The 16,862-nt window shown below is 37.9% G+C and overlaps 1 protein-coding gene across 3 annotated transcripts in view; it reads right to left on the reverse strand.

The window, feature by feature from the left end:
* Positions 1–6,730: 6,730 nt before the first annotated feature.
* Positions 6,731–16,862, reverse strand: part of HBS1L (HBS1 like translational GTPase) — an 81,031-nt gene continuing 70,899 nt past the window's right edge. For 2 of the 3 annotated variants that reach the window (XM_059083799.2, XM_059083800.2), the window contains exons 14-18: positions 16,772–16,862; positions 16,243–16,351; positions 12,040–12,140; positions 9,392–9,536; positions 6,731–7,401 (exon numbers count right to left, since the gene is read on the reverse strand). In XM_059083799.2, the coding sequence (XP_058939782.1) occupies positions 7,390–7,401; positions 9,392–9,536; positions 12,040–12,140; positions 16,243–16,351; positions 16,772–16,862 (458 nt within the window). In that variant the 3' untranslated portion in view covers positions 6,731–7,389. The remainder of the gene's footprint in view (positions 7,402–9,391; positions 9,537–12,039; positions 12,141–16,242; positions 16,352–16,771) is intronic. The other variant, XM_059083804.2, reaches the window with a different exon arrangement.

Below are 16,862 nucleotides of genomic sequence, written 5' to 3' on the forward strand. Positions count from 1 at the left end.
CTTCCAGCCCCAGTGACCTCATCTGCCAATTACTGAAAGTGGGAGGTGACCTGACATTCTCCGAGAGTATTTCAGTCTCTGAACTCCGAATGAAGAGAGTTCCCAAATATTTCACAGCCGTCCAGTACGTTGTGAGAAATGGATAATAATATGTTAAAGTAACATCAGCGTATGTGTTCATGGCCCTTTCAAATGGTCAGAAGGCATCTGTATCATTTTATTGGATTCCCACTATAAACTATTCACTGCTCGAACATTGACTAAGTGCCAGGCCCTGAGGCAGGTCTTTACATGAATTTACTCATTTATTCCACACAACAATCCTATAGAAAGTCAAGGTCATTACTTCCCCTCTTTTGTCCTCGGAGAGGTGAGTTTGTCCAAAACTGCGTAGTTGGTAAGGGTCCTTTTGTCTCCAACTCATGTGCTTTTTCCTCAGTGCATCACTGCCCTCACCCTCAGAGGTGGCTGAAGGCAGACTTTCTCTTTCCAACACGCACCAATTTCTCTCTGCCTTGGCTGCCTTGTCGCTGAACTGTCCATCCTAAAACCAGGGCTGTCACCACCGCAGCCCACATCTTCCCAGATGCGCCATGAAGATGACGGTATCAGCCCAAACTATATACAATGTATGTAACACACCCAGGACTCATGTCCATGATGTATATAAGAAGTTCTACAAATTGGTAAGAGAAATGAAGAACCAGAGAAAGGTAAGCAAAGGATATGAAAAAGCAACTCATAGCAAAGGGAGCACAGTGGGCTCATGAGTGTGTGAAAGGATGCTCCGCGTCACAGTGCATCAGGGAATGTGAGAGACAAAGAAGACTGGAAAAGGTGTTTTGTTTTTTTTTAAAATTGAGGTATAGTCGATTTACAATGTTGTGTTAGTTTCAGGTGTACAGCAAAATTATACACACACACACACACACACACACACACACACACACACTCTTTTTCAGATTCTCTTCCCTTATAGGTTATTATAAGATATTGAGTAGGGTTCCCTGTGCTATACAGTAGGACCTTGTTGCTTATCTATTTTATATATAGTAGCGTGTATCTGTTAATCCAAATTCCCAATTTATCCCTCTCCCCTTCCCCTTTGGTTACCCTAAGTTTGTTTCCTTTGTGAGTCTGTTTCTGTTTTGTAAATAAGTTCACTTGTATCATTTTTTTTAGATTCCACATATAAGCGATATCGTATGATACTTGTCTTTGTCTGACTTACTTCACTCAGTATGATAATCTCTAGGTCCATCCCTGTTGCTGCAAATGGCATTATTTCATTCTTTTTGTGGCTAAGTAATATTTCATTGTGTATACGTATCACATCTTCTTTATCCATTCACCTGTCAATGGACATTTAGGTTGTTTCCATGTCTTGGCTATTGTAAATAGTGCTGCCACATTTATTTCACCATTAATTTACTAATACATATTTAAGTGGTTTCAATGTGAGAGAGAAAAGGGATCTTCTGAAAGCTAAAAGCTGGCCTGGCACTCACAGCTAGGCCATGGTGTTCTCCTACTGATCACTGACAATTCCTAAATCTCTGACATCAGACAAGGTTATTCTGTGCTCCTGATGAAGTGAGATACTGTCGTCACACCTGAGCACAGACCAAAAGACACCGTGCAAACCATGAAAATGACTTAACATCGCCCTCTTGTGGTCAATATGCATGACTGCTGCTGCTTTACTGCGTTCCATTTCTCCTACCTCCTAGATGAAAATTGATACCCAACTGCAGAATTATTCCCACTTTCTGACAGAGCCCAGTCCAGAAGATACCCCCTGCTCCCCTGAGCCCTCCCTCCTCATTACCTACATGTGCTCAATTCTTCACACCTTCTTATGAGAAGCACCTAGACTCCACAGCGGTCTCTCCGGCTGCAACAAGCATCAAAAACAATAATTTGGACTACAGGTTTGTCCTGGTGGTCTTTGACTGATGACATCAACAAATGACGGGCATCAACATATGCTTGCTAAAGAATTTTCTACCATGATGTCCCCAATCTTAAAGTGTTCAACTACCTCTTCATGATCTGGATATTTAAAATCCTGCCTCCCCAATCCCTTCACCCTCTCCCAGAAGGACATCTTTTGAGACTCTTACCCCACCTATAAATAACGTCATATGAGTGATGAACTTGTGAGTTACAGTCCCTCTAACTTTGAGTTTTACATGTTTAGCTCCTGTGTCCCTTTGTCTTTTGGAATTTAGCGCTGCAGAAAAGACTAAAGCTAATTTTTTGTTTCTTTGAAGATGATTTTTGGGGGAGTTTGTTTCCAAGATTGGCTTAATCTCGTTGAAATTCCCTTGTGATGTTTTACATAAGATATAGTGCAATCTTGGGGTCTTCCTGTTCATCATTTTCACCTATCTGCATTCTAGGGGTGGTTTTCAAGGACAACCTCTATATCATCAACTCTTCTGCAATTGTTATCTATTTTACAGGCTTCAGTGAATGTTTAAATTTTGCTATTATGATTTAGGCTTCCATGTAAGTCTCTTCTCACCTGTTCCGATTCTTTTCTCAGCTCAGCAATATCCCCTTACATCTCACAGACACCATGCAACAGTTATTGAAAGAAAACTTTTGTTTCCTGCAATACACCTGAAAGAAAGCTTGCATGTGCTCAGGTACTACCGATTTTGCCACAAGCCTCTTACTTCTTAACCATCTTTAAATAAAAAGAAATATACCCAAGCCCAGTATTGGAAAGTACCAATGTGTCAATTACTCCCACCATCTCATAGCCCACCTGAGAGCTGGAAGCCTTAGCAGCCAGTTGATTGCTGGCTCCCTTTCTGAAATGCAGGCACATTTGAATCTTCCAGGATCAAGAGGGTCACCTCAGCTCAAGAAAGACTCCAAATTAGAGCTGAGGTCCACCAGACAAGAGGACAGACAGAAGCAGTTTTAAAGTTTGCTTCTAACAAGTTTTCTCTTTCCTTCACTTTAAAAAACAGCCCCTTCACACACAGCATTATAATAGAAATAAAAGCTTGTAATTTTCTGACAATACAGATGTAAAGAAATGAAAATCCTCCATAATGTCACCACCAGTGTTAATTCTTTCACTCATTTAACAACTGCAGGTGTGACGGACTACACCAATTGCTGAAAAAGAGTCAGAAGCAAAACAGAAAAGGTCTCTTTCCTCTTGGGACTTACATTTCAGCGGAAGGAGAAAACATTAATTAAACATACAAGCCAATATAAAATTGCACCCACGAAAATATTCCAAGGAGAGAGACAAGGTCCCACTGAAGCACATAGTAACCCATTTTCCTGCACACTAGTCAGAGGCCAGGGGCTCCCTGAGAAAACAGCAATGAGCTGGTACACAGGAGCAGAACCCAGTGTTCCACAGTGTTCTAATTAATCATTATCACATATAGTTACATGATTCATCTCACCCCTAATGTGTTCATTTTTTTCCTTTTAAAAATCTTGAATATCTTTGGCATTTTCAAAGAACCAGGTTGTCAATTACTTGATCCGTTCTACTTTTGCTCTGCTGGCAAGATTCTAAAGCTAAGAAGGACTTTAGGTGTCTTCAGTTAGGGTTATTGCTGGGCTCTCCTCATCTTGCCACTTGTACCCATACCTCATGTCAATGTGTGGTTCTGCTGCCTTGTGCCCCACTGTTAAGATTCTCACTGATGTGGTTCCTCTTACTGGAGGTGGGTGGGTTCTAAAGAATGGTTTTTACTGTTGGTGGGATCTTGATGTTGCTACCTTGAAGGCTAAAAGCTGCCCTGTTGGATGATTTTGCCAATGCAAAACCTGCCCCCCCTCCCTCCACTAATTCTGAATTGGTAGGAGATTGTGGCTTACGGGTTGAATTAGTTTAACTCAAGAGACTCTTTTATAGAAGCATTACATTTTTATTTCAGTATTAATGGTCCCCCCTCCTCACCTAGCCCCCCCCTTCTAATGTTGTCTTTAGGGTGCATTCCTCCTAAATGCTTTCACACTGTTAATTCTCATTTGTAGTTTGTAGTGCTGAGAACGGCCCCTGGCTGAACTATCAGCTCCATGACGACCTGCGTTCCTGAGCTCCCTCTGTGCATGGATATGGCAGACTCGCATTAGGGATGAAGGAAGGAATGTTTTCCTATTTACATATTTCTGTGACTATTTTAGAGGGAAGTTGAAAAATAAAGACCCAGGAGTTTTTATTGAGCCTTCTTATCTAGAAGCTTTTAAAAAAATTAGCTGTATAGGGCTTCCCTGGTGGCGCAGTGGTTGAGAGTCGGCCTGGCGATGCAGGGGACACGGGTTCGTGCCCCGGTCCGGGAAGATCCCACGTGCCGCGGAGCGGCTGGGCCCGTGAGCCGTGGCCGCTGGGCCTGCGCGTCCGGAGCCTGTGCTCCGCAACGGGAGAGGCCACAACAGTGAGAGGCCCGTGTACCGGGAAAAAAAAAAAAAAAAATTAGCTGTATAATCCTAATTCCAATATATCTAGGTTTCTAATTTTATATTTTTACATCATTTTTAAAAAGCTACTAATATTTCTATCAAAAAATCTTGATTACATTATAAAATGAAAAGAGCTTGACTAATGATCACAACTCCAAGAAAAAAATATGCCCTAGAGACAGAAAAGAAATACATCAACATGTTAGCAGCAGTAATATTGATATTTAGGCAATATTACTATGGGTGAGTTTTATTCTTTACTTTTCTGGATTTTCCAAATTTTCTAGAGGGAATGATTATATTTTAACAATAGTTAAAATTATTACTGATCTTCATATTTATGGGAGAAAAAAAACTATGCCCAGAAATTTTTTAAACCAATATTTGAGTTTCTAAAATTCAAATATTGTCATAAATAACGAACGTGGAAAAACACTAACAAGTCCAAACATGGATCTGAAATTTTTTTAAGCCAGGTTACCACAGAGGCAACTGATCCAGTGGAGACCCATGAAGAGTCACAGTAAGAGGACAAAGCCACTCGTGTAAAGAAACAGCGTGACCATAAACAGGAAGAGGCAGAGACAAGAAGTACCTGAAGCACAGTGACCCAAAATGGATGTACTATGTAGTATGGTAAGTGTCAGGGGGAGGATTTCAGACCAAAGCCAAGCTTGGGCGCGCTCGCCGTACATCTTGTCACTTAACCCCAACCTCCCACAGTGGGTTCTCTTAATATTACCAGCCCTCAACAACAATCAATTGTAAACATAATGTAAATAAAAAGATCACTGTATCACAATTTAGGAAGGAAGAAATAAACTCATTTTTACTATTGCTGCTATTTGTTTTACGCTAAATTTATATTTAAAATTCTTAAAGCTATCATGACCTTGTATGCTATACAGAGTGGATGTTTCTTGTTTTTGCATCCCACCCCCTCCCCCCACTCCCAATCCATTTCCCCTTCTTCATAGCATCCTGAATTTCCTTCCAACCCTTCCTTAATTCTCAGCTATGCACTTTGGGCGATATTCACATCCCATCTAAAGGATGCCCCAAGGAAAGAAATTAAACTCAGTTATAGTCCATGGTGAGATGTTTCTAGGACTTCTGGAAAAGACATGTTCTTTTAGCCTGTCCTTGCCCTTGATGGAGAATCTGAGGATCTAAGTGTGGAATCGCAGGGGGTTCCGTATGGAGTCTAAGTGCAAAACCAACACTGGAGAAGGCAGAGTACAGATTAGTCCTTGCCTGACACTGTGACTCAAGCAAGACCAGCTGGAAGTCAGGGCTACCGCAGGTCTTCCTTTTTTGCTTAAGTCACTTTAAATTAGGTTTCTGTCAGTTGTATCTGTTAAATTTCTGACTAATATAAATAAAACACTTTTTTGCCTTAGCAAGTACTCTCAAGTGACAGCTACACATATACTTTTTAGTAAAGAAATGTGTTCACCTTGTGATTGTCCACCAAGCAGCACATTCATGTTCTGTACACTTTACCATATGGATGTTATTCTTCAATTAAGAAGAAATGCTGTTGAATATGGTAAGCCATCAATATATAAATCACACCATTTCCCAATATAAGAAAATTGTATCGGGGCTTCCCTGGTGGCGCAGTGGTTGAGAATCTGCCTGCCATTGCAGGGGACACGGGTTCGAGCCCTGGTCTGGGAAGATCCCACATGCCGCGGAGCAACTGGGCCGGTGAGCCACAACTACTGAGCCTGCGCATCTGGAGCCTGTGCTCCGCAACGAGAGGCCGCGACAGTGAGAGGCCCGCACACCGCGATGAAGAGTGGCCCCCGCTTGTTGCAACTAGAGAAAGCCCTCGCACAGAAACGAAGACCCAACACAGCCAAAAATAAATAAATTAATTAATTTTTAAAAAATTGTATCATATGGTCCATCAGAACACAGTCCCAGCCTCAGCTGAGGACAAAATCCACTCGAAAGCAATGGTACCCAGGAGGGAGCTCAACAAATACCGGTTAACTAAATACACCTTGGAGTTTGTTGAAACTTTAAAGAAAAACATGACTCTTACTCATAGGGGACTTACAGTCTACAAGGAATACGAGATAAAGTCATCATACATGTAATTATAAAAGTGAGAATGGGAAAAATAAAATTAAGTTATGGTTAGAAATGGATGAGATTAAATTTGATCTGCTATTAGGACAAAAAGCAAGAATTCACGTGAAAGAGTGGGGAAACCCTCAGGTGAAAAAGATCCCATAAAACCCAAGTCCTACTTAGAATCTCATAAACATCGAAGAAACACAACACATTTTGTTGTTATGCTCAAACTAAGGCATTTTATTAGCTGGCTTTTCACCTTAAATAATATCTTGGTTACCAAAGGAACAATTTCCAATAACTGCAAACTAAGCAGTTCCAAATGGTTGTTCGTTGAAGGAAGAACACTCACTGCTCAACACAAAATACCTCTATTAACCTTCAACAAATCTTTTCTTACAGTTAACTAAAAAACTGCTCAGGTCAAATATTAACTACCTCAATAACCCATTTTAGTTATTCTTCCTTAAAAATGTGTGTTGTAAGTTGAAATCAAAAGAGAAAACTGTAAACATTTTGTGGTTTGGCTGGAAGTAGAGTTCACGTCATGATGATTCAATGTCTTCTAACACATTTCTGGTAACTTCCGTAAGTCACAGCAAGGTAAATCCATTACTAACATTTCAAAGGAAAAGCTAGTTTTTCAAATGAAAGTGCAATATTAGCCTTTCTTTGCCAATTGGCAACTTAAAATTTTTGTAGGAGTGATGAATGATACTTCTTTACAGCTGATTATAGCTTGAATTTTCTCTCTCATTAAAAAAAAATATCAATTGCACATTGTTGCTTTAACTGAATAACTGGATTCTTTCAAAACACAGAGGTTAACTATCTCATTGTGTTTAGAAACATGGTAGAAATTCTGACCCATCAGCCTTTTATCTGTAAAAGAAAAAAAAAGCATTTGCTATAACTTAACCAATCACATTATATGAACAACAACAAAAGGAAAAAACGGCAGTGGAGTTATCATTACATCAGGTGAAACTTCTTTGTTTTTCCTGCAACTTTTTTCCTTCCCTAGTCTTGTTATTTGAGATTTTCTATAATCTCTCCATTATTTTCCACAAGAGACTGCATCTTGTTTTTAGAATGCTCTTTTATAAAGAATGTTTTGACAGTTAAATGTGATGCTGCTGCTGCTGATATTAGGTAACATTTACTGAATGCTTTCTAAATGCAATCACTGTGCCAAGTGCTTTATGCACATAATTTCATTTCACAACTCCAGAAGGTAGATCCTATTACCCCATTTTCATAGATGGATAAATTACAGGACAAATGTTGTTTTTCTGCAACTAGGAATTAGTGGAGCAGTAACTCAAACTTAGACTTAAGTTTAACTCCAGAGCCTTTTACATGGTACACATATAACTGAATTTTGATGCAACCTAAAGCCCTATGTCCAAAGTATCTATCCAGTTAAATTAACTGAGTAATTTTTATGCAGAAAACAAGCATATGAAGTAATGAAGCCCCTTTTAAAAATACATGCATACCTCAGAGATATTGTGGGTTCCATTCCAGGCCACCTCGATAAAGTGAGAATCGCAATAAAGCAAGTCATAGGAATTTTTTGGTTTCCCAGTGCATAGAAAAGTTATGTTTACACTATACTATAGTCTATTAAGAGTGCAATAACATTATGTCTAAGAAAACAATGTACATACCTTAACTTAAAAATACTTTATTGCTAAAAAAGGCTAACCATCATCTAAGCCTTCAGTGAGTCATAACCTTTTTGTAGGAGTAACATCAAAGATTACTGATCACAGATCGCCATAACAAATACAATAATAATGTAAAAGTCTGAAATACTCCAAGAATTACCAAAGTGTGAAACAGAGCCATGAAGTGAGCAAATGCTGTTGGGAAAATGGTGCCTAGAGACTTGCTCAATGCAAGGTTGCCACAAACCTTCATTCTATAGAATGCAGTATCTGTGAAGTGCAATAAAATAAGGCATGCATGTATTCATAAGATCTATATTAACCATGATAGTGTGGAAGAAAATTTAAATCACTGAAATTCTGGTTCATTTCTGGCTATTTTCTCCAAAACTCAACTGTACCTTACATTATATATTAATGTTTCAGAAACATTACTGATATATTAACTGAACTTTCTGAATGAATGAACTGAGAACCAGTTATTTAAAAAAAAATGTAATGAGGGCACTTTGTTAAACAAAACCACTACCCTCAATTCATTTGACTCTTATTAAAGTCTATTCTCATGATTTGGACTGCATACAGATGTATTTTTCAATGGATTTACTTTAATTTTGAGCAATATACTGGTGGAGAAGACAGTTTGGAAGTCTCGTTATGAGAAGATCTAAGATGAAACATTTTCTTCCCATCATTCTTTTAATCTTTAATAAAATTTTAAAATGTTCTAATATAACTACACACCCCTTAAGCCATAAAATCTCAGTAATCATTCTTAAAAAGTAGAAAAAGAGGGCTTCCCTGGTGGCACAGTGGTTAAGAATCCTCCTACCAAGGCAGAGGACACGGGTTCGATCCCTGGTCCAGGAAGATCGCACATGCCGTGGAGCAACTAAGCCTGTGAGCCACAACTACTGAGCCTGCACTCTAGAGTCCGCGAGCCACAATTACTGAGCCCACATGCCACAACTACTGAAGCCCATGCACATACAGCCTGTGCTCCGCAACAAGAGAAGCCACTGCGATGAGAAGCCCGCGCACCACAACAAAGAGTAGCCCCAGCTCGCCACAACTAGAGAAAGCCTGTGAGCAGCAACGAAGACCCAACGTGGCCAAAAAATAAAATAAATAAGTAAAATTTTAACAAGAAAGTAGAAAAAGACATAATAACCATGGATACATAATCAGTCACTTTAAAATACCTCAGTGACTACACCAGCAGCTATGGTAGAACCACTGTAGCGCAGCATGAATCTCCCCAGCTCTTTAAAGTCTTTGTACAGCTCAAGAGCCACCGGTCTTTGTGTCTGTAGCTCCACCAATGCATTCTGGCCTTTGGTCAACAATCTATCACGAAAAATAAAATGGAAATCTAATAAAGGTAAAGAAATGTAATTAAAACCTGAAAAATATTTCACATTCCATCTACACATCAACTTAGTTTTTCAAAAACTTAAAAAGTAAAAAGGGATTTTCTTAAAATGAAAATATATGCCTTTGAATTTGGGGGGGTTAGTTGAAAGAAATGAGAGGAGTAATTCTAGATTTAAGAAATATTAGCTAGTTCGTGTGTGTATGAGTGTGTGTGTGTGTGTGTGTGTGTGTGTGTGTGTGTGTATTTTGTAAACAATCCTCCAAATAGAACTCTATCCTTTGAAGGACACTATAATCTAAAATACTCAAGACCCCTCACCAAAGTCTTCCCTTTCATTCCCTCATGAAATTAAAGAAAGTGATGCAGTTGCATTTTAAGAAAGGAATGCAATGTCCTATGTCTTCCCTAGTAAAATCCTAATTGGTAGATTATGTGTTAAAAAGTTATCTTTAAAGAGGATAATCTCCTAGTGCCAACACACTACCCTAGATCTCTCTCTCCCTCCCTCCTCTCTCTTTTCTCACATAGGAAGAGTGGTTCTTTAACAGACGTTCAGGATAAAATCATGTAAGATTCTTCCACAGTATGATGTTTGTAGGAAAGGAAGGGAGATGAGGCATGGGCCTGATTGCAAACAGCTTCACACAAACAAGCAAAACAACCAAGAATCCTTGTGCATGGGCACCACCAGACTTACTGAGAGAGGGAGAACCCAAAGGGGACATTCTGAAATGTTCTCTAATTCAATTTTGATGTGTTCTAGAAGGATAGAGAACAGCATTCATAAACTCCCCTTCTGAAAGATTAATCCAGGGACAGACAGATAGAATAAGCCAAGGTTTCTTAAAAAAGTATTCCCAAAATTCTAAATATTGGTTTTGGGCAATTTCAGCTTAAGGTCCCATTCCTTAGGAAGGAGAACATCTAATATATTCATAATTGCATTAAGTTTCGTTCTAGAAAGTTTGATTCCATCCCATATAAAGCAAATGAGTCTACAATGTGCCAGGAATGGAAACAAAGGGGAAAGGCCAGATGGTGTTGGTGCAAAATAAAAGGACAAAGCTACAAATACGGTGACAGGAAAAACTAGCATGAGAAATATATTAAAACCTAGAATTAACATCATTGAGCTAGACTCTGCAGCAGGAGCAGGGATGGTAAAACTCAGGATTACATCTGATGAGACAATGTCAGATTGAGAATTTTCCAAGTTAAACTGCCCGGCTCCTGCCAAAACAATTTATGTGACCCAACTAACTAGATTAGAATCCTGGGCCTGCCACTTGCTAGCTTTGTGATCTCAAACATGTTGTACAATCTCTCTAAGCCTCAGCTTCCTCATATGAAACATGGGAAACATAATAGTACCTGCTTCATATGGTTGCTGAGAATGTAAACCATGTGAAAGCACTTATGACAGAGCCCAGAAAACAGTGGTCCTCAAGAAACATCAGCCATAAGTTCTATCACATTTCTCAATACATTATGGCAGACACTCATGCTAGAAGCTAAAGACTCAGGTTAAAAATAAAGAACTATCTTTAAAAGAGAGATGAAGTAGCCTCTTTTTTCTAACTAACGGAGAAACAGGCATGGGTTTAGAACAGTGTGAAGATTCTTTCTTCTTTGTGCAGCCAATCCTAAATTAACCCTCTAACCACCTTGGCCTCTTACACAGGTGCAAATGAGGAGGAACACCCCAGGACTGAAAAAAAAGGGGATTTTGGGTGGGATTCCCCATAGGGCTGAAGTGAGGAAAACCCCAAAGCTGAAGCAGCCAAACCAAACTGTGGTCAACATTTAGTTGAATTAGAGTAAGAAACTCAAGATTCTCAGGAAGCACCTCCTCTGAAAAATCCCGTGCCTATCCCAGCCAAGGGGGAACTGTCCACACGTAGACCTAGATATTAATGGTAAGCAGAGGGGACCAACGTGTGGTGACCACCTCAGCCTAGGCACCAGGTGAATTTCAAGCAGAAAACAAACGTACTTTCCAGGTGGGAAAAACCAGTGTTCAGTTCACTCTCTTCCTGAGGTATTCTTAGCATAGTGCATGATTCCCATGATGGGGTGACAAGAAAGTTAAGAAGAACAATCAACTGGAATTTGGGACAAGTGGCTAGGCATAAATCAAATTCATCTTCAAAAATGTAGGACTGATTTTTTAAATGCCTTCATTTTTACATCATCAGTATCTAGGGCTTGATACTTACGTATAAACTTATATTTACATTTTTATTTACAATTCACACCCATCACCATCATATATAACTGAAATTATATCTAGCACTCCTACGTAAACAGGAGCTTAAATATTTGTTTTTGTGTTTTCATCTAGTCCTTTAAAAAAATGATTTATAGAACAAGTAAAAACAGACTTCACTTATCGCAAAGAGAAATATTATACAAATGAATTAATCTATAAGGAATGTGCTTAAATTATGTTTATTATTTATGCATTAAAACACTTACTTAGGCTTTTTCTTCGTGACTTCACCAGTGCTTTTGTTTAAGACGCTAATCAATCGTTTAACAACGGCAGGTTCACTGACAGTTTGGTAGTGTAACAGCACCTAAAACAAAAAATTGTAACACTACAAAGCTGTTCGCTGTAGCATCTCTGGCCTTTTACTCTGGCACTCACACCGAATCACGTTAGCCTCAGCACTACCGCCTGGAGTTGCAGGATCTCCAGCTGCTTCCCCTAAGTCCCACCACTCCAATCAGGTTGTCCCTTAACTCACTAGGGGAAAAGGTCATAGGAAGCAGTTCTAATTTCTCCTCCACCACCTACTGTGTAAACTTGAGTAAATTACATAACCTTCCTTACAGGATTATGATGAGAACTAAGTAACAGCAGAGACAGTGTCTGGTACAGGAAATGTTCAACAAATGTGAATTGTTTCACCATAAAAATGAGAGAAGGGGAATCGCATGATATTCAGCAGTAACGAATTGTATTAATTGCTGGATAATGAGAGTAAAATATTATATGGGAGTTTAGACAGGCTTTGAAGTCAGGCAGACCTGAGTTCAAATCCTAACTTTACATATTCTAGCTGTGTGATCTGGGACAAATCCTGTAATAACCATTTCCCCCCCAATATCCCCAGCATCAGGTCTCTCGTCACTAAATGAGGAAAACCAGATAATGTTATTTTAAAGTGGTGCCTAACACATGGTAAACCTGAAGTTAACTGATGGCCTTATATATTAGCTATTACTGTTCATGTTTTATATGTAAGGATATTAATATCAAATAGGTTAAGCAGCAACAAGGGTGCCAAGACCACTCAATAGGGAGAGAACAGTCTTTTCAACAAATGGTGCTGGGAAAATTAGATATCTACATGCAAAAGAATCTTACACCATATACAAAAATTAACTCAAAATGGATCAAAGACCTAAACAAAAGGACTAAAACTATGAAACTCTTAGAAGAAAACAGAGTGGGAAATCTTCTTAATGTTGAATCTGGCAATGACTTCTTGGATATGACACCAAAAGTAAAGGCAACAAAAGAAAATGTAGATAAGCTGGACTTCATCAAAATGTAAAACTTTTGTACATCAAAGGATACTTAAGAGTAAAAAGACAAACCCACAGCATGGAAGAAGATATTTGCAAATCATACACTGATAAGGAATTAAAACCCAAAATACATAAAGAAATGAAAAGATGCTCAACATCACTAGCCACTAGGGAAATGCAAATCAAAACCACAATGATACATCCCTCACACTCATCAGTATGCCTATTATAAACAAACAAACAAAAAATCACCCCCTCCAACACCCCCACACACAAGAAAGGAAAATAACAAGGAAGAGGAGAAATTAGAACACTTGTGTACTGCTGGTGAGAATGTAAAAATGGTGCAGCTGCTGTGGAAAACAGTTTAGTGGTTCCTCAAAAGTTAAACACAGAATTACCATACAATCAAGCAATTCTACTCCGAGATATATACCCGGAAGAATTTTGAAAGCAGGGGTTCAAACAGCTACTTGTATGCCAGTGTTCACAGAAGCATCATTTACATCTGCCGAAAGACAGAAACAACCCAAACATCCATCAATGGATGAATGGATAAATAAAATGTGGTAAATATTTACAATGGAATATTATTCAGTTTTAAAAAGAAATGAAATTCTGATACATGTTATAACATGGATGAACCTCAAAAACATTATGTTAAGTGAAATAAGTCAGACACAAAAGGACAAATATTGTATGATTCACTTATATGAGGGATGTAGAATAGGCAAATTCATAGAGAAACAAAGTAGAACTGTGGTTACCAGAGGATGGGGGAAAGCGTGATTGAGAGAGTTATTGTTTAATGGGTACAGAGTTTGGGATAAGGAAAAAGTTCTGGAGGTGGGAGGTGGTGATGGTTGCACAAGGTGAATGTACTTAAGGCCACTGAACGGTACACTTTAAAATGTTTAAAATGGTAAATTTTCTGTTATAAATATTTTATCACAATAAATCATAATCAACATGAATTTAGTTGAAGTCTAACGCATTCTTCTTTTTTTTTCTTCTTAAATATACAGACAGTTTACCTTATAAACTAAGGGAAACAAAAATATTTATGTATTAAAGAACTAGTCCCTAAATAGTGAAATTTAATTGCTTAGGAAGCCTCTTCTTGGTTAAATTTTTTAAAATTGTGAAAGTTTCTTCTCACAGAGAGTGGATTAAATGACAAAACGTGATCATATTTTTCTGAAACAAATTTCATCCTGGTATTCGTGAATCAACATAAGCAAGTAAAATCTTATAAAGCAGCACTGAAAAACTTTTAATTCATAAAAGAAACTACAGTACACAGGAAGACAGTATTACTATTCAAAGTAACTACCAACCTCCTGACCTCTCTACCTCTCCATTGGCAAAAATTATTGCCGCATGAGTAAAAACACAGTAACCAACCTCTTCAGCTTCTCTCCATTGGAAATACTGCTTTCTAAGAATGCGTGCCATTCATTCATAGCAATTTCTTGCTTATCAACACATGATTTTTAAATATTTAAAAGAAGTATTTGCAACAATAACTGTTTTTCTGGACAGAAGCTTTTGCCCCTCCCCCTTTTTAGCATATGGGAGAAATGGAATATAATTATAAAACTAAAATACTTAAACACTATTTTATAAATATAATTTTATAGGATCAAGTTTACATAGAAATAATTACAAAGAATTATAAGCAAAGCACATGGTTATCGCAAATAAAGGTGCAGAGGTATAAAATAAATTTAAATGAGCTAAATAAATTTATTCCCAATCTTTAAAATACTATCACTAATTTAAATAAAGTTTAAAGGTCAATTACTGTCTTACTTTTATTTCAAAGATGCATCAAATGGAGAAAATGATCTGTTTATATATTTAAAGGCAAGCCATTTAATTCCACCAAGAAACATTTTTGATTCTCATGCAGAGCTTGTACTATATAATAAGCTGATCAAGAAAAGAAAAATAAGTCTAATGGGGAAAATGTCCATTAGTTAAATGGCAAAAGCAAGGTACCAACCTATAAACAGAGTATGGCCCCAAATAGCTGAAAAAAAATTTACACATAAAACAAAGAATTCATGCTATTCACAAGTAGTATCTTTTCTGGATAAGTAACATAGTATAAAATCCCCCTCTTCCCATAAATGTGTATGTTCAAATGGTGCTAGTCAATGATAATCTGCAAACCAACCTCACAGCTTCAGCGTAATTAAAGTTTACCTAGGTCAAGCATCCCCAAAATATACCCATAGATACCAATGTACACAAAAAAATACTCTGAAATGTAAAGAACAGATAATTATAGGTTACACAATTATAGAAGATTCTTTTTTTTAATAAGATGTTAAATATGATCTTTAAAATTTATTTATTTATTTATTTTTGGCTGTGTTAGGTCTTTTGCTGTGCGTGGGCTTTCTCTACTTGTGGAGAATGGGGGCTACTCTTCATTGCGGTGCATGGGATTCTCATTGCGGTGGCTTCTCTTGTTGCAGAGCACGGGGTCTAGGGTGCACGGGCTTCAGCAGTTGTGGCTCGAGGGCTCTAGAGCGCAGGCTCAGTAGTTGTGGCGCACGGACTTAGTTGCTCCGTGGCATGTGGGATCTTCCCGGACCAGGGCTCAAACCCGTGTCCCTGCATTGGCAGGCGGATTATTAACTGCTGCGTCCCAGGGAAGTCCCAGAATTTTCTTATCATTTTTATTTTTTGTGTGTTTTCCAAAATTTTCCATAAACAATGTATTACTTTTATAATCAGAAAAACTACAAATAAGCTTATTTTAAAAAAAACCTAACAAACAAACAAACAGAAAGACCCAGTCTAAGAAGTAACATAGTAACATTTGGAACTCAGCAAAAAAGTACCTACCATTTTCCCTAAACGATTTTTTTATTATCATCAGTTTGTATCCTATTGATTATGAAATTTCCTCTCAATGCCTTTTTGAAAAAAACATCCCCAGACTTAAGGATCAAAATTAAAAACAACAAAATAAAGATGATTTTCAAATTCCAATTTCATGTTTTTCTGGATGAGAGTAATACAAATGTTAGTTGAAAATAACAATAGCATCATCACTTATAAAGAGAGTTACTACTTTTTAGGATAAAGTTATACTGAATTTATGAAAACAGTAACAAACATTTTGAAACTTACAGGAAATCCTTTAGTGATAGGAATTTCAATATTAAAGATGAGGATTCGGGCTCTGAAACGAGTGCAAATCTTAATGGGTTCTTTGGGTCCACAAAATATGCAGCCAACACTGTAACAACAACAAAACAAAAACAAAAAAGGAGAACAGGTAGTTGGGGGGATAATTAAATACCCATCCAATAGGAAACCTTTAAAACCATTAACAAGGTAAAACAATCCAGTAAATTAGGGACTTTTTCTAAATAGTCCCTTTTGGGTTAAAGCATGGCTTTATACCATTATTAACCTTATGTCATTTTCATACATTACAGTTTTCCCTCAAAGAACATGTCAGGTACACACGTTGACGTGTATTAATTTAAATTTTAGTAGGTTCTGCTTATCATTCTTCCACAAGTGCCTATTTTTGGCCAAATGAGATTCAGAATTAACACTCATTCTTTCATTTGAGCTGGTGAATTGCAAATGTTACGCGTTTTGAGGTCCTATATCCAAAACAATGGTCGCTTAAACTCATTTTCTCACTCACTTGATTTTGATGACGTCCATCCCAACCAACGTAAGACTAACATGATCGCCTGCTGCCGCCCAGTCGACAGGTTCATCATGCAGCGTGATTC

This window comes from Kogia breviceps, chromosome 13, assembly GCF_026419965.1.
Source record: "Kogia breviceps isolate mKogBre1 chromosome 13, mKogBre1 haplotype 1, whole genome shotgun sequence".
In the NCBI taxonomy this organism is placed as follows: Eukaryota; Metazoa; Chordata; class Mammalia; order Artiodactyla; family Physeteridae; genus Kogia; species Kogia breviceps.